Source organism: Marmota marmota, unplaced genomic scaffold (assembly GCF_001458135.2).
Source record: "Marmota marmota marmota unplaced genomic scaffold, marMar, whole genome shotgun sequence".
In the NCBI taxonomy this organism is placed as follows: Eukaryota; Metazoa; Chordata; class Mammalia; order Rodentia; family Sciuridae; genus Marmota; species Marmota marmota.
Window position 1 is genome coordinate 19,075,184 of NW_026000185.1, and position 18,024 is coordinate 19,093,207.

General features: G+C 59.8%; 1 protein-coding gene across 1 annotated transcript in view; it reads left to right on the forward strand.

Annotated features, from left to right (window-relative positions):
• Positions 1 to 1,675: 1,675 nt before the first annotated feature.
• Positions 1,676 to 18,024, forward strand: part of Kdm8 (lysine demethylase 8) — a 21,764-nt gene continuing 5,415 nt past the window's right edge. The window contains exons 1-5 of the mRNA XM_015491187.2: positions 1,676 to 2,637; positions 9,836 to 10,368; positions 11,764 to 11,928; positions 13,822 to 13,954; positions 16,531 to 16,575. Of these exons, the coding sequence (XP_015346673.1) occupies positions 9,857 to 10,368; positions 11,764 to 11,928; positions 13,822 to 13,954; positions 16,531 to 16,575 (855 nt within the window). The 5' untranslated portion in view covers positions 1,676 to 2,637; positions 9,836 to 9,856. The remainder of the gene's footprint in view (positions 2,638 to 9,835; positions 10,369 to 11,763; positions 11,929 to 13,821; positions 13,955 to 16,530; positions 16,576 to 18,024) is intronic.

Consider the following 18,024-nt stretch of genomic DNA (forward strand, 5'->3'; position numbering starts at 1 on the left):
ATTAAGCCACACATGCTCCCAGCACACTTGGATATATTTAAATTACAAGCTTTTGATCTAATGAAGAAAAATCACAAATATGGGCCAAAGCAATGGCTCTTTGTGTGTGTGGTACCTTTCACAGCACTCAAATGGGTCAGTGAGCTTAATGGCCAATTCCAAAGCCACCAGGAATGAGGGGAAGGGGTGGGGTGGGGGTGGCAACAAGACTGTGGGAAGTGAAACCCAACCGTGAAAAATCGTGGTTCTTTTCTATTAAGAAAACATTTCACTTGTGCCCATGATTCATCTCACCAAGCCACTCTTGGAAACAAGCAAGCCCAGGGGCGGAGCTCGGTGGTGGGGCAGGCTCAGCCTGCCTGAGGTCCTGTTCAGTCCCCAGCACCAGAAAAACAAAACAAAAACACAAAAGAAATCCGCAAAAGGGTTTGTCTCTGTAAACAGCTGGGCTCCATTCCTGAGCACTGTGGAAGGAGGCCCTGGAAGCAGGGTCCTGGGTTCAAACCTCCTGTGGCCCCCATCGTGGGGCTTGTCTCGGCAACTTGGGGGCCAATGTGCACCCGACTGGGTAATCTCTGAAAAGTAAAAGCCCATGAACTGTCCAGTACACACCAAATTCAGACTCAGCAAAGAGAGATTTCTATTTGAGAGGATTACTACGAGGAGGAAAGGGTCTATGCTTTGGGGGAGGGAAACTTGGAATAGCGACACTATTGTGGCCATTGGGAATGCAAGCACCCTAGGAATTAGGCAAGAAAAACTTTGCTTTTATAGGGAATAGGCTAGTGGGATTAAACAGAAGAACAGGAGGGGTAAGGAGGTGTGGCTAGAAGGCCATGAATACTTTATCCTGAGAGCTAAAACATTTTGGGCTGCTTGCTGTCCCAGGCTGAAGGTGGGCCAACTTCCAGGGGCCTGGAGGAAGGGGAGGAGCTAAACCAGAGTTTGGTGCACAAGCACTTTGTTCTGACTTGTGGGGACAAGTAGTTCTGTGCATCACTTGTGAGATACAGTGTTATGGTTTGGATGTGAGGTGTCCCCCAAAAGCTCAGGGGAGAGACAATGCAAGAAGGTTCAGAAGTGAAATGATCAGGCTATCGGAGCTGTAACCTCATCACTGGATTAATCCACTGATAGGATTAACTGGGTGGTGACTGTAGGCAGGTAGGGTGTAGGCAGAGGAAGCAGGTCACCGGGGTATATATTTACATTTAATTCCTGGCAAGCTGAGCTCTCTGCTTTCTGGCTTTCACATCCTGAGCTGCTTCCCACCATCACACCCTTCTGCCATGATGTTCTGCCTCCCCTTAGGCCAGGGCCATGCAGTCAACCAACAGTGGACCGAACCTCTGAAAACCCATGAGCCAAAGATGAACTTTCCCTCCTGTACATTGCTCTTGCCAGGTCTTCTGCTCACAGTAACAAAAAAAGCTAACTAAAACCCGAAGTGTGGTGATCGCGATGGTCTGTGTCTGCCCTGGATGCAGACTACGGGCTGTGTATACTGGTGTCACGGTGGATTCTGAAATGGCCCCTTACAGGGTCACATGGGCCTTACAAAGCCAGCTTCCCAGGGGCCCGTGTGTCTTCTCACTGGTCCTCCCCAGGTGTCCTGTGCTCCNGGGGGGGGGGCTTCCCGGGTTATCACCAAAATCCTACGAGGAACAATGTTGTGCTTTCAGCGAGTCGTCCTCTGGCTCGCAGACGGCTGAGAGCACTTCCTTTTTGCCTGCACTGTTTTCCAGGGGCACCGAGCAACACTGCGCCGCTCAACGGTGGGGTCATCCCCCCGGGACTCTGGATGCATGACCCTGGAATCAGTCCCCAGCTCCCAGTGAGCCTGACAGGTTATGGGGACGTGCTTCTGGGAGGCCCTGATGACAACAGCTCTCTGACCACATACACACCCCCTGACCACCTCCCAGCCTGTTCTCGGACAAGGTCTCCCTAATTTCCGAGGCTGGCTTTGAACTTGAACTCCTCCTGCCTCCGCCTCCGAAGCCCCTGGACGGCAGGACTGCGCCACCGTCCCGGCTGATTTGGACACTTCCGAGGTGTCCTGCGGCGGTGGCGGCTGCGCTGGCCTGGAGCCTCGGCTCCCCGTTGCTAGGTAAGGCTCGGTAACCCACCTCTCGGGCGGGCAGCCGGCGTGGTGAAGGGTCCCCGTGCGGACCGGCCCCAACCCAGGGCGGGCCGCGCTCTGAGCCGCCTCTGCTCACAGGGAGCGCGCCCGAGGCCGAGCGGGGCTCAGGTCCCAGGCCATCTGCCGGGTCCTTCCCGCGGAACCGCCGCGGACGCAGCCTCATTGAGGGTCCAGATTCTAGCGCTATGGCCACTTTATTTCACCCAGCCTGTTTACTTTTCTATAAAATGGAGAATACTCCTCGTTGCGGGAGTCAGAGTAAACGGAGGGTGTGAACCCGGCGGTACGACGCCGCACCTCGGGCCCAAAGGCGCCCTCCCGCCTTCCGTAGGGAGGGCGGGGCCGCCGCATCCATCGCTCGGCGCTCTCCTAGGCAGTCGGTCGTGATCAGACGAGCAGTGAGCGATCGATAGTCCGTGTGCCGGCCTGACCACTGAGAGAGGGCCGCAGTGTCCCGACCAAAGAGGACAAGACATCGTTTACATGTGAGAGAGGTGAGTTTGAGCAATTGGGAAGCGCCGGCACCTCCGGCTTCTAAGAAATGGGGTCGGGAAAGACTGCGCAGGCGTCCAGATAAGGAACCGAAGCGGGGGAGAGGTACGGCATTACGCACGCGAAGCCTCTGGACGCAGCGCGTGCGTTCTGAGAACGCAGTTTAGCTTGCTCGTCCTGCGGGAGGATTGGGGAAAAACCAAGGCGTGCGCAGTGTGCGTCCCGTGGCAGTCTAATTGCACATGCGCCAGACCGGCCTCGCGACTGCATTGTTGTGCGCCTGCGCTGTTCTTGGAGCGGTGTGGGTTGCCTTGGTGGAACGCCAGTGCGCCTGCGCGGCTGTTTGTTAGCGTCTGTAGAAACGGGTCTTCGCGGTGCTGGGCGGTGGTTGTCCGCGTGGAGATAGGCCCACTGAAGACCCTGCGCTCGGCCCCGAGGACTAGCCACGAGCAGTGCAGCCGCGGGAAGGCGCTGGGGAGCGGGAGGCGGACGGTTGCTGTGGAGCCCGCCTGCAGCCCCGGGAGGAAAGACAACAGTCTGTCACTCGATAGGGTTAATCCAGCATCGTGTCGCCCTGCCCACTCAAGACCCAGCAAAGGGAGGCTCAGGTAGCAAGGTCAAGGCAGGTGTTAGGGCCAGGACGACGACATGGCACACCCGAGACGTCTGCGTGGCCCTTAGAGAGCCGGAGGTGCCCCGTGCAGTGCAGACCTCCCTGCAGGGTGTCACAGAGCTCTTCCTGTGCGATGCTGCCTGGAACTGAAGAAGTTACCAAACTGACCGGCGCCTGGAAAGCCGGACGGAGGCTGGAGGGAGGCTGAGGCAGGAGGATCACAAGTTCAATGTGATCTGGAAGTCCCCCTTGGGAGGCTTCCTCATGGCCCGCGTGGTGCTGGCTATTGCATAAGGCCGGCTTGAGACCTCCGGAACCTTGGTGGGCTTCTCCCCGCACCCCCACCCAGGCCGTCTCACCAGCCTGCTTCAAGGCTGCTGGGGGCGGGGGTGCTCCAGAGCAGTGGGGTTTTAAAAATAATGGCCCCAGTGGTTTCCTAGAAGGCTGTGCCTTATAACCAACCGGAACTTGCTTTGACTGTGTTCCCGCAGCACCATGAACTCTGGATGGCGGGTTTAGGAAGCCGAGACCTGCCCTTGGCTCCTTGGTTTAGTACAAAGCCCCACTGTTTATAAAGCCAAGTAAAACCACTCAGGCTAGCTCACACAATCTTTATCTGACCCTGTTAACAAAAAGGTTTGTACGCCAACAAGCTTTTATTTAAGGCCTTTTAGGGGCTGAATTATTAAGTCTACTGAGAAAAATTGTTGATGCAGCCTGTACCTGACCTTTCCCTATTACATGTGGCACCTGCAGGCCAGTGTGCAAAGCCAGGACACAGGACCACTCAGGTTATCTCTATAACAGAAACCACCACTGCCAAAAAAAAAAAAAAAAACAACCAAAAGAGGTATTGAAGGCCACTACCTGTTAAGTTCTGGGAGACCGACTTGTTAAACGAGGACATGGGACCCCACTGCTGCTTTTTCATAGGTTACATTCTTGGGTGATGGAGGTATCATTTTGCCTGGAGTAACCGCAGCTCTTTCCTTTTCCAGACACTTAAATGAATAACATCCTGGTTTAGATGATGAGTCTTACGTATAGTTAGTGTGCACCTGGCTCTTTATGCAACTCACAGTAAACCCTTTGATGTGAAGCTCTGGGAAGCCAGTCCGCACTGCCATTCTAAAAAGACTTCCACATCTTACACTTGTCTCCCTCCTAGGGAGGGCTGTTGGGTGACTATGACCTTTTCTAAAAGGATCTCACTGAGAAGTTCCAGGAAGCCGATCCATGAGGCCAGCTCGCCAGGCTACTCAGGCTGGTGCCTTCTGGAAAACGGCTTCAACCATCAAGAAATCTTTTTACCAGATCCACACATGGAGACTGCTCAAAGTTTGTCTCTAAAGCCTGCACAAAAGGGTGTTCAGAACTATAGCTTCACTGAGCCTGGACTGCCCTGCCCTGCCCTGTGGGGCCAGTCCAAGCAGCTGCCTGTGCAGAGCCTGTTTCTTGCAGCCCACATGGGAGACTCTCAGAGCCAACAAGAAAGTGTTGAACCCTATAGTCTAAGGCTCCTCCTTTTTTGGGGGGTGGTACCAGGGATTGAACTCAGGGCCACCCAGCCACTGAGCCACACCCCCAGCCCTATTTTGTATTTTATTTAGAGACAGGGTCTCACTGAGTTGCTTAGCACCTCACTTTTGCTGAGGCTGGCTTTGAACTTGTGATCCTCCTGCCTCAGCCTCCCGAGCCGCGGGGATCACAGATGTGTGCCACCTTGCCCGTCAGGCTCCTCCTCTTGTAAGGCCGTCCGCTAAGCTGACTGGAGCCAACATGAGGCTGCTTCCTGGAGACTCAATAGGTAAAATCAAATGGCACATTTCAGGTGTTTGATTATAAAGCAACCATGAAAGAGTGATTTGTAAAGTGAAGACAAAATCCGATGACACCTGGTCCTCAAGCCTCAATCTATAAGGAGGCTAATTTTAAAAACAGGTCACAATGCCACTTTGGAAGAGTTCCACCGACCAGGCTGTGGCGCCTCTTGATGTGGCAACATGAGAGCTTGTGGGAAGGCTCTGGAAGCAGACTGGCAAGTCCAGCGTGCCACTTGACTGTGACCGTCTCCTCGTGCTGCCAACAGACAGCCCTGGCTGGGGGTCAAGGGTTCCGTCATCCGTGAGGCCTGTTGGGAGACCTCCAGGTAGCCACAGAGGTGCTCTGAAAGCCATTTTGACTCACCTGGCCTGGAGCTCTGGGCTAATGCCCAACAGGGCTGACTGCTGGCAGACACCACCTCTGCGACTCCACATTTACAAGAGAAAGACTATCTTATTTGGTCCAGAGGAGACCTGTACGGCCAGCTCGGGACCCCTGTCCCAGAGGGCTGTTCGCGTGGTCTGCAAGCTCCTCCCAGAGGCCAAGGAGCACAGGACACCTGGGGAGGACCAGTGAGAAGACACACGGGCCCCTGGGAAGCTGGCTTTGTAAGGCCCATGTGACCCTGTAAGGGGCCATTTCAGAATCCACCGTGACACCAGTATACACAGCCCGTAGTCTGCATCCAGGAGACTAGTCCTAGCCCATTGGAAGCCCTCCAGAGACCATTCATGGTGGCTCTGCAGAGCAGCTCACAGAGCTGCCAGGGACGTCCCCAGTGGGGGCCGATTTTGCAGTCAGGCGGGGTCTCCTGGGGACCTTCTCACAGACGTGTAGGAGAAGCCGGGGGTGGGGCCTCTGGGATCTTGGGCCCAAGGTGAGGCTTGTGTGAGGCGCTCAAGCCGTGAGCCAGGAGGCCCTGGCCAGCTGGTGGGTCCCCTTGTCATGCCAGGGGACGCCATATTGGAGGTTTGGGTGTGACTCTCCTCAAGAAAGCTGAATGGGGCCAGCACTAGACCCCCCAGGAACTTCCTAGGGGGCTGGCAGTAAGACCCATCCTGGTGGCTTGGCCAGGCCAGCGGGGCTCCCCAAGTCCCCCATCCAGCCACGCCAGCTAGAGGCCCATCCCCTGTGAGCCCAGGACGGCGACAGGCCCTGATGCAGGTGCCCCGACGCTGACACCCCTGAGGCCGAGGGCTGCTGTGGGCCGTCACTGCCCCTCCTAGTCTTGGACCTCAGACCTCGCTGCTGCTCTGCGGGTGTCAGCACAGGGCTGCGGGCTGTGCCACGGTTTCCACGCACTGCTGGCTGGGCTGCGCCACGTCGCTTCTTGCTGGCTTTAGTTCCCTCCTCAGCACGGTGACGGGGTGGGGCCGTGAGCACGGCCTCTCCATCTCCCGCTGCACGGGGAGCTAGACCCGAGGGAAGGGCTCGGAGCCGGGGTGCGGGCTGCAGAACCCCAGCAACCTGACACCACCTGTGACTGGGACAGGAGGAGGGACTGCAGAACACGGAGGCCTTGCGGTGAGGAGCGGGGTGCCCTGTGTGCAGCTGACCCCCGCGCCTCAGATGCCTCGACTCGGTTTCCTCATCCGCAAGGTCGCGGGTCCAGGGGACGTGCCACCTGGGTGGAGTCTCTGCGGCCCCTGTGGTCCTTCTCCGCCTCAGCTGATCTGGGACGTGGGGACCATCATTGCTCCGAGTCCCTGGCCTGTGTGTGTCATCAGCTGGGGTCACGGTGAGGGGGTCACGGTGAGGGCTGAATGAGGACGTCTGCTGCACTCAGAACCCTGCCCGCGGCGGCTGCTCCTGAGCTGGGGCTGGGGAGTGAGCTGAGGAGGAGCCCGGGGGAGGGGGGGTGGCACCTTCTGGGACCTCTCCAGCGCCCTCACTGTCCTTGTCCCCGTCTGCTGCTGGCTGCACTAGTCACATGTGAGCTGAAGGGGGCCATGCCTTCCCGAGCTTCTGTGAGTCTCCCACGAGGCCCGAGCTGCTGCGGAGGCCCAGGCTGCTGCGGAGGCCCAGGCTGCTGCGGAGGATGTGGCTGGGCTGGGTGCCGTGGGCGAGTGCTCCCCTGGTGCACAAGGCCCTGGGTTCTGTCCCCAGCACCATAGGGAAAAAAAATGTCTCTGAAAGTCCACGTGTTGGAGACGTGGTCCCAGCGCAGCCGTGTGGAAGTGGGGACCTCTCGTGGGGGCTGGCTCACAAAAGCTCTGCACTCGTGGACAGAGTGACCCGCTCGTGGACTCTGGGGTTAACGGGTCAGGGAGGGAGCGGGCAGTCACCTCCAGGGGGGGTTTGCTACAAAAGCCAGTTGGCTGTGGCTGGTGGCCTTGTCCTACCCCCAGGTGGAGGAAGTCCCCAGTGGCAGGACAGCCCTCTGCAGGCTGTTCATTTTTTGCTCACCTGGACCTTCTAACCACCGAAGCCATGAGCTAAATGCACCCCTAGTTATAAATGCCCTGTCGTGTGATCAGTCACCGTGACAAAACACGAAGACCAGGTGTCCCTGAAATCTGGACCAGCTCTGTCACTGCGCAGCAAGTCACAACTGGGTGGCCTGAAACAGTAACCATCGGGACTTCGGTGTGTGGGGGTCGGGAGTGTGGCATGGTCAGCGAGGTCCTCTGCACGGGGAGCGCTGGCAGAGCTACAGTCATGTGTCAGTCAAGGCCAGTTCCCACCCAAAGGCTCAACTGGACAGGGGTCCAGCTCCTAGTCTGTGCCGTTCCTGCAGGTCTGCTGGGCAGAGGCCTCAGCGCCTCACTGTTGACCATAGGTTCCCCCAGTTGTGGCCACCCAGGCGCCTCCAACGTGGCCTCTGTGTCATCAATGACTGCAAGCCCAGTGGGCAGAGGGTCTGCTGACAGGGTGCCCCTCAGTCTCATGGAACCTCATCACGGAAGTGGTGCCCCCAGCTTCACCCAGTCCTGTTGGTTAACACGAGTCGTACTGTCCACGACTGCTGGGCAGATCACCACAAGCCTGGAGCTGCCAACAGCACAGATTCATCACCTGTCACACCTGTGGGTTAGAAGTGTGCTGTGGGTCTCACTGGGCTAAAATCAAGGACTCAGCAGGACCTCCTTTCTGCAGGCCCCAGGGACAATCCATTTCTTTGATTTTCCCAGCATCTGAAAGTTGCTCACGTTCCCGTGGGGAGTGGCCTCTCCCTGTGTTCCCAGCCAGTGCTGCTAGGTACCCCTGTTAGAGACCCTGAGCACGTTTCCAAAATCACAGTTAAAGAAACCATTCCTTAAGGCCTCATGTATTAGGATGGCCTCATCCAAATAACCCAGAATAGTTGCCCCATCTCCAGGTCATTATTCTTAATCACCTACAGAGGCCTTCATGGGTTCTAGGGAGTCAGGTGTGGACATCTGCAGGGGGCCATTTTCAGAAATGATAAGCCTGTATCAGGGCAGGGTTGCTGTTGTAACAAGCATCACCAGCACCTTCGTGCCTAAACAAATTTATTTTTTGCTCACGAACCATTCCAGCCTGTCTGTTCCTGGCTGGGTGGCCTTCCCAGGCTTCTTTTCTTAATGTGCCAACTTCCTGCCATCCTGTGGCTCTCTCAGGGAACTTCACTTGCAGCCAGAGGACAGGTAAAGTGTGTGGGATCCTGTGGGAGCTGTTTCTGGGCCAGACCTGGGAGCGGCACACATCCCTGCATTCATAGTCACCAGCACACAGCAGGTGACAACTAATTGCAGGTGAGCCTGGGAGACACAGCCTAACTCTGTGCCTAAAGAAGATGAAGGACTTTGCAGCATACAGGAGGGGTTGGCAAGCCACATCTAGCCCACCATCTGCTTTTGCAAATAAAGTTTTATTGGAACACAGTGATGCCTATCGGTTCATAAATGGTGTATGGCCATTTATATGCTGCTGTGGCAGAGGAGCAGCAACAGCGTGTGGCACCCCTAGCCTAAAACATTCTGCAAAGAGCATCATGGCCCCTGTCACTTAGCTCAAATGAGATGAGGGATGCGTCTCGTTCTGTTTTGTGTTGCTGTAACAGAATACCTGACACCAGGGAATGTATGAAGAAAAAAGTTTTCATTTGGCTCACTATGCTGGTGACTCTACGTCCAAACAACATGGTGCCAGCATCTGGTGAGGGTCCCTGGCTGCATCACAGCATGGTGGACAAGTGAAGGGGAAGCAGGTGCAGGAGGCCAAACGCAGGGGACCTCACTTAACAACCTGCCCCGTGGTGATGGGCCCACCTTGCAATGGGAGTCCCAGTGACCTTCTCACCTCCCACGGAGCCCCGCCTCTTAAAGGTCCACCACCTGAGCATCGCCACACAGGGACCACGCTGCCTGCAGGGGACCTCTGGGAGGTGGACTCGTGCCAATCACGCACATGAACTGAGGGAGGACTGCAGTCCCGGGGGGTCTTGTGCTAGCGCCCGGGGGGCTCAAGGCCTGGCGGTGGAGGGGGCTAAGCAAGTGCGAGGGCAGTGGGGACCGGGGACCTGGAGAGCCCTGCAGTCCTCACAGGGGTCGTGGAGGTGGGCCTGAGGTGGGTGGGGTTTGCCAGGTGTGGGGGGGGGCTGGGGATCCAGGCTCCGCAGCATCCACCCTCCCTGAGCGTGCACTTATGCAGTGCTGACTGCATACCAGGCCCTGGAAATCGCACACCTGGACGGGGGGCTGCAGAGCCATGGCTAGCAGAGAAGGCCGCTCTGAAGAGGGCCCCTGTGGGCTGCGGGCCAGGCCCCTCCTGGTCCCTAACGCTGGTTTTGTCCCTGTCAGGCGCTGATCTGACCCCGCTGGATGGCCCAGACGACAGAAGGCACCCAGAGTCACGGAGGCCCCGGGGTGGCAGCTGGCGCCCTCTGGGAAGCCCTCAGGGCTCTGCTGCCGGGCACTCAGGAGGAGCTGAGGCTGGAGCTCGGGGACGCGGTGGACAGGAGCGTGGTGCTGCTGCTGCGGCAGGCCACCGAGCACTTCTACGGGGACCGGCGGGCCGAGTGCCTGCAGGACAGCGAGGCGCTCCTGGACGTCGCCTGGGAGAGGCTCAACACGGGGCCCTGGCGGGACGTGCACAAGGACTGGCGGCGGGTCTACGCCTTCGGCTGCCTCCTGAAGGCCCTGTGCCTGTGCCGGGCGCCCCGCGAGGCCACCGCGGTCACTGAGGCCCTGCGGGTGTGCGACATGGGCCTGCTGATGGGGGCAGCCATCCTGGGGGACGCCCTCCTTAGGGCCGCCGCGGTCCTCCAGGCGCACCTCGGCTCTGGAAAGAGGCCCGCCCGCCCAGCCGAGCCGCCGCGCCAAGGTACAGGGATGTCCACCCTGCCCCGCTCTCCCTGTCCGCTTCTGCCCCTGGGTGAGGCCCCCCCACGGGGACCTGGGCGCCCTGACAGTAGCCTCTCGGCTGATGTGAACGAGCCCCCGGGTTTGTTTTGTCAAAAACCCTTTTTCCCATTTCTGCCAGAACAGCGCCCTGTGGAGCCGGGGTGGGGACCCTGTGGTGGGAGAAGCAGCTGAGGGGGCCGAGGGGGGCTGGGCGACGTCCCCCAGGCCCAGCGCGGTTGAGTTTACGCAGCAGGCGTCAGAGCCCAGCCCCTCCCAGACCCCGGGCCACCTTGGATGAGCCAGGACGGCTCCGCTCTCAGCCTCCGTCCCCTCCTGGCTGTGACGGGGCAGTTAGGGTCCTGAGCCCCAGAAGGGAAAGGCCAGCTTGTCAGGCACCAGGAGTGGCCTCGTGGCTGTCCCTGTGGCCTGGACACTCCCCACGTGAGCAGGGTTTTACACCAGGTAAGTGAGTGGATGTCCTTGTCACACGGCCCAACAAAAAGGAGATCCCACTGGGAAGAGAGAGGGACCGTCCCTGTCACCCGCCAAGTTAGGTCAGCAGGGCGCGGGAGCCTGCCGGACACCAGGCAGGGGACACGCTGCTGATGGCAGGACCGGAGCCGTGGAACCATGTGCCAGCAAGGGGTGACTCCACCTCTGGTTAAAGAGGAGAGAGACGCGGCCGGCACAGCAGCCGGGCAGCCGCAGGCTCTTCCTCAGCCGCAAGGCCACGCAGGTCCCAGTGTCCCTGAGGGGGCCAGGGGCCAAGGGCTGGGCATGGCACCTGGCCTCGAGACAGCAGGACAGGTGCACAGATCAGGAACCAGTATCTGTCCCCTGGATCCCGGGTGCAGCCCCCAGTCCACCATGTGTCCCACGAGAAGGTGGAGGTGACCTGGCCCAAGGTCGTCCTGCTGGGGAGGCGGTGTGTGGCGGAAGGAGCCGGGAGCCACGTGTGCCCCAGCTGGTCTGGGCACTGTGACCTTGCCCAGCAGATGTGGACAGAGGCCCAGGGACCCAACACTCCTGTCAGGTCCCCAGGTGGGAGAGGCCAAGGAAAGCTGCGTGGCCACATGCTAGTGACCGGGTGCTGGTGACAGGGGACTCTTCATCATGCTGTCACCATGCGGTTCCCAGGGGTGGCTGTGAGGATGGGGACACTGTGGTTAAGGTGGCGTCCACGTGGGCAGCACAGCCTGCGAGTCCACAGACGTTTGTCCTGAGATGCGAGGGGCCGGCGGCGCTGGGTCTCCTGGTGGCCACGGCAGCAGCAGTGATTAGTGCTGTGTGGCTGTGGTGTCACCGAGGCCACCTCAGCCGCTGCCACTGTGTGGGTTCCTGGCCGCCGCCTGAGCTGGTGCCTTGTGTTCTGACTTTGAGCAGAGAGCCAGACGCCACCGCATCCCCACTCCAGAGCTGGAGCCCGAGAGGGCCGTGCCCCGGCTGCGCCGCCCGTCCCTGCAGCACTTCCGGGAGCAGTTCTTGGTTCCCGAGAGGCCCGTGATCCTGGAAGGCGTGGCTGACCACTGGCCGTGCATGAAGAAGTGGAGGTGGGTGGTCACCGCGGACCACGAGGACTCCCCTCCCTCCCACCCAGTGTCCCCAGGCCTCCCTGAAATCCTCCGGCTACCCACAGGTCACCAGAGTCCCCACAGACACTCACTAGCAAGCCCCCGGGATGGACGACAAGAGGCTCGAGGGGCCGCCAGAGGCCGTGCCACGTCCCTGCGACAGCTCGCTCTGCCCTGAGCCGAGTTTCACAGGGTCCAGGTGGCGGTCTCCAGATAGGTCCACTCTGCCCCTGCTGGGTCCAGGAGTCCCGCAGCCTCCTCAGGGCCCCAAGGCCCAGCCCAGAATAGCGCAGAGACAGCCGCTCCCCAGACTCAGGCCGCTGGACAGTGACCGCGCCCTGGCTGGGCCTGCCCTGGGAAATGAGATGGCACAGTGGGCCCTCATGGCCGCGGGTTCCGCTCCTCAGTGTCCACCAACCACGGGTCAGGACTGGACGCAGAGCTACCGTGTCGCCTCTGTGCTGATCACACACACAGACTTATTTTCTTGTCACTGTTCCCTAAGCCAGGCAGTGGGACAACTGCCCACAGCTTTTACACCACACGCCGTGTGTTGAGTAGTGAGGAAGTGACAGGTCTATGCTGGGTTGTTGTTTTTGTTTTGTTTTGTGCCAGGGATTGAACTCGGGGGCACTTGACCACTGAGCCACACCCCAGCCCTGTTTTGTATTTTATTTAGAGACAGCGTCTCACTCTCCCTTTTGCTGAGGCTGGCTTTGAACTTTCCATCCTCCTGCCTCAGCCTCCCAAGCTGCTGGGATTACACTGTTTTTGTTTTTTAAATAAGGAACTTGAGCATCACTGGATTTTTGGCATCTGCAGGGGACCTGGAACCAATCCCCTGTGGTGCACAGGTCCAACTGTGTAGCTCAAGGGAAGTGGACTGGGGCAGCTTTCCATCACTGTGACAGAACAGCTGAGAAAATCAACCTAAAGGAGAAAAAAAAAATGTTTTTTATGGTTCCAGTCCGTGGTCACTTGTCTGTGTTGTTTCTGGGCCTGTGGGGAGGCAGGACATCGTGCAGGGGAGGCAGGACATCGTGCAGGGACACGTGGTAGAGCAGGAAGCAGAGCGAGCCAGCAGGGGGCTGGGGACAAAATACAAATGACCGCTTCCTCCGACCGCCCCCTCCTGGCCTCCACCACCCCCAGCAGCCCATTAACACTGCGGATCCCCCCCGGGGAATCACCCACTGATGAGGTCGTAGCCCTCAGAGTCCAGTCACCACGGCGTCCGTGGGGGCCAGGCCTTCAGTGCCCTGAGCTTTGAGGTCCAATCAGCACAGTGGGCATTGAGGGAGTCCGGGGGAACACTGAGGCTGGCGAGGGGGGCGGGGCTGCCGGAGCCGTCGCACAGCAGGCCTCCTGGGTGCTGTCCCTCGGTCCCTGTGCCAGGACAGGCACGTGGTGTGTTGTGCCTGGTCTCATTCCCTGTGGGTCAGGCACTGTTGTCACCTCCACCTTGCATGGGCACAGGGACTCAGAGAGGCTGGGCAAATTGCCAAAGGTCCCCTGGTCTGTCATGGTGAGGCCCGGACTCCACCTCAGGCCACCAGAGTTCAGAGCCAGGCACCTCACCCCCACCGCCACCTCATACTGCCCACCATTTGTTAGCTCAGTGACAAGATGAGCAGAGGGAGATTCAGAGGGACCACAGCCCACAGGGGAGCGGAGCGGCCCAGCAGACCTGGCTCTGTGCATTTGCTGTGTGACCTTTGGCAAGTAACCTCGCCTCTCTGTGCCTGAGTAGTCTCTGCCTCATGAGGTTTTGTGGGAACTAAAGGAAACCACAGCTGAAGTTTGCTCTGTACCATGCCCAGCAGTCGGTAGTGATGGTGACAGTGACAAGGACAATGCTTGTGTCTCTGACAGTTTGGAGTACATCCAGGAGGTGGCTGGCTGCCGGACGGTGCCTGTGGAAGTTGGCTCCCGGTACACAGACGAGGAATGGTCCCAGAGGCTCATGACCGTTGGGGACTTCATCAGCAAGCACGTCGTGAGCGAGGTGTGCACAGCTGTCCCTGGGGTGCGGCGGTGGGAGGAGCGTCCCTGGGCTGTGGCGGGGCTTGGCCAGAGCAGGCAGGTGGGCTGCAGTGGCACCAGGGCTCCTCTTTCCAGGCCACCTTGTCCTGCTGGTGCCCTGGGGGTCATGCCCCCCCAGGCCCCCCTCCTCCCCTTCCAGAAGTCTCCCGCCCTGGGGACGCCCCTGCACATTGGTGTCCTTTCCCGTCTCCCTTCCCCCACCCCCGTGACCTCCAGTCGGCTCCCTGTCCCTGTGCATGCATCCATTCTCTGCACTTCACACCAAGGGATGGCACAGCGCGTGGCCGCTGGGGTGGCCTCTGTCCCTCTCCCTCACTCCTCAAGGCCCTGGGCTGTGCCGTTCCCAGCCGTGGTCCCTGTGAGTGGCTGGGAATCCCATCGTGTGGGCCACGTCGGGTTCGCCCTCCACCCGCTGGTGGGCTCCGGGCCGGGTCCCTTCCTCGTTCTCGGGCGGGTTCCTGTGGGTTGTCACTTCCACCCCCGTCGGTGCACTGGGAGGGGAGTCGAGGCTCACGCCGTGAATCCCACAGGTGACACTCGCACAGGGGCCAGTCAGGTTTCCCAGCCAGCTGTCCCCAGTTCCCACTGGAGATTCGTGGCAGTGAGGCCCGTGGGTGGCAGAGAGTGTGACTGTGGCCTCGTGTGGGCTGAGATCAGGGCCGAGACCCTTAGAGTGAGGGGACAGCTGTGGCCTGTGGGCCTCGGCCTGCATGGAGGGGCCGCGGGGCTGTGCTTCACATGCCACCAGCCCCCGTCCCCAGCAGCCCGGGCCCAGCCTCTGCCTCTGGAGCAGACTGGATTGTGGATCCTCTCAGAGAAGCCTGCAGACCTGTGGTCGCATGGCCCCGTCCCCGCTGTCCATCTCAGCTGCTCACTGTGAACTCCTGGGGGACCCCAGGGCCCCTCCTCGGTGCCCTTCCTGCCCCATCTTCTCAACCGGGGCCCCAGCCTCATCTGCGGGCACTTGGGGACTCGGCCGCCTTGGCAGCCCGCCTCCTGCTATCCCTGAGGCCTGGGAGGCAGCATGGGCTAGAGAAGCCCCGTGACACCGGGGCACCTGGGTTTCAGGGTCAGCCTGGCCGGGAAGGCCGTGGCTAGGCCCAGGGCAGAGGCAGCACCAGCGCGGGGTTAGACAGGCTGTCCCTCGCTGGCCTGGGCCTCGGCAGTGTCCTGGGCCTCGCCTGTCCTCGGGGCCCGACTTTGGGAAGCTCAGCTTTAGTGTGGTGGGTGACTCAGGGCTGCGGGTGACGATGCCTGTGTCCCCGTGGGGATTAGAGCTCAGTGCTCGGCACCGTGTGGCCAGCATTCACCCGGTGTCCTCCCGACCCGCTGTCCAGGATGGAGATGGCGTCAGGGCTGCTGTGTGTGCTCAGCCTGGGGTCTGGCTTGTTGTAGGGCTCGGTGGTGTTTGTGGAGAGGACGGAAGGACGGAGGCTCTGGGGGCCTCCTGAAGAGGGGCCCCCCTGCTCCGTCACTGCCCGGCCTCAGCTCCCCAGCACCCACTGGCTCCACTCTGCCTGCAGGGGGGTGAGAGGTGCCCTGAGTCCCGTCCCTCCCCTGCTGTGGGACCCCTGAAGAGCTTGGCATCTGAGCAGAACCCCGAGCCCTGGGGGCCCAGGCTGTGAAGCCCTCATCTCCAGCTCATTGGCAAAATTGTCACAGCGTGATGACCCCCAGCGTGGGCCGACTGTCGGGCCACAGGAGCAGGAAGAGTCTAACTTGGGGAAAGAACCTGGCGGAAGTGTGGAAATTTAAATACATGCACGCGTGACTAACGGTGCTTTTGGAAGCGCACGTCCCATGAACATAAGCACAGTGTTTGGGGGCTGTTAGTCGAAATGCTGTAGCAAAACACCCTGGATGTCCCCAAACGGGCAAACAGTTGAATTCATGCCCTCAAATCCTGTTTATAAAACATCGTGGAGTCTTTAAGAGAAGGAGCCGTTGCCTGCGTGTTGACCTGGGAGAGATTCACGTGGGGTCCAGGTTCTCATCAGTGGGCCAAAAAAAATGTAAAAAGGAAACGTCAAGGTCGGGAGGCTGGGGCAGGAGGACGGAGAATTCAAAGCCAGCCTCAGCAATTTAGCGAGTCACTAAGCAACTCATTGAGACCCTGTCTCTAAATAAAACACACAGTAGGACTGGGGACGTGGCTCTGTGGTCTAGTGCCCCAGTGTTTCCTGAGTGTCGGGTTCCACCCAGCAAGGTAGAGAAGGTTCAGAGGTGGGTGGTGGCCCTGGCTGTGCAGCGAGGTAGGTGTGCTTAACACCAGGACCGTGTGCCTTAAAGGGATTAAAATACAAATTATGTGTATTTATCAGTTTTTTAAAATGATTTTTTAAACGGAAAAACAAAAATCCTTGTATCCATGGTTGTCTCCATTTTCCCACCAGCAGCCGCCCTGGGGACCAGGTGCTCAGATGGGGCGGAGCCTCGTGGGGTGGGGCGGGGCCTCGTGGGGGCGGGGCCTGGGGCAGCCTCCAGAAGAAGCCCCAGGCTCATGCTAACAGCGCTTTCTCTTGCTCCATGTCTGTCCAGGCCAGTGACATCGGGTACCTTGCGCAGCACCAGCTCTTTGACCAGGTGAGTGAGGCTGGGCTCCTGTCCTTCACCCTCTCCCCGTCCCCCAGGGAAGCCTGCTGGCTCACTGCTGCCCACTCGTGCGGGTTCTTGCCCCTCCTCACCAGGGCCAGCAGGAGGCAGGTGAGGCTGCAGGCCTGAGTCCCAGGACCCCCAGTGAGGAGGGGCTCCAGCCTGCAGCAAGGGGAGAGGGAAGCCACTGGCAGTCCCCGGGGGTGGGACACTGTCAGAAGTCCAGGTGCGGCCAGAGCCGAGGAACACATCCCAAAGGACCAGCGAGGCCTCAAGGCCATGGGACCTGAGCCCCCCAGGAGGGGGAGAGTTGCCGCCTTCATCCGCCCCCACCTGGCCTGCTGCTTCTGGGTCCAGCCCTGGCAGGCCAGATAGATAGACCCCGAGCGCAGACTTGCTGAAGACCAGAGAGGGCAGGACGGTCCCAGTGACAGGTGCCCCCCATATGGGGGCAGCGGGGCCCAGCGCCAGCAGTAGCAGGTGTCTGACAGTTCAGCAGCGGAGGCCTGGGGCAGGCAGAGTGGCGCAGACTGTTCTGGAACCTCTTGGCTTCCATGCTGCTCAGCAGCTCCCCCCAGGTTCCTGCCCCAGGACCTTGCACTGGTTTCCTCGCAGGGACTGGTTTCTAAGCTTGGCCACCTCTGCAGGCCTGTCTCCAACTGCTTGTCACATCATGAAATCTTTGTTCTCTTGGGGTCTTTGGTCAGTGATTCGGATTGCAGGATCGGTTCAACCAATCACCTCTCAGAAATCCTGATGATGTCATCAGGAACCAATCAGAGTTCTGCTGAGTGTCCCACAGGGCCAGGGCTGGTGCCACCCCAGCCAGAAGCAGCAGTGTGATGTGACGGGGAGCCTGAGGTTACTGGAGGCATTTGAGAATCCTGCAAATGGCCCGAGACCCCCTGTGGCACTGGGGGGACCTCAGTCCGTGAATCTGTGTCTTAGCTCAAAGCATGGGACACCACTACTCCAGGTCTCTACGCTGGCCCCGGGAGATGGGCTCTCACAGGACAGAAGGGCAGCGTCTGGGCCCAGCTCCCTGCAGGGGGACATTCCTGCCTTCCCAGGTGCTGCTGGCCAAGTGACAGGTGACGCCCCTGCTTCATTCCTCTCAAGCGGGAAAAATACCAGCAGCTCCAACGGGGTCTGGGGTTGGAGCCTCCAGGGAAGGCTGGCCTCTCCCTTGGGCCCTGCCCTGAGCTGGCCCAGTGCCTGCTGAGGGCTGGTCAGGCTGCGGTTGCCTCTGAGCGAGTGGCTTCTCACTCTGAGGCCCTGGGCCTGTGAGGCGACCCCGAGTGCTGGCGACAGTCCTGTGGGGCTCTGGGAAGTCCACCCGACGGTGCTGTGCTCACCTCAGTCCCGTTTCCCCAGAGGCCAGGCCTCTGCTGGGGGCGCCTCGCTGTCCCAGAGGACGCAGGGGCTGGGGGGGGGGGCGGC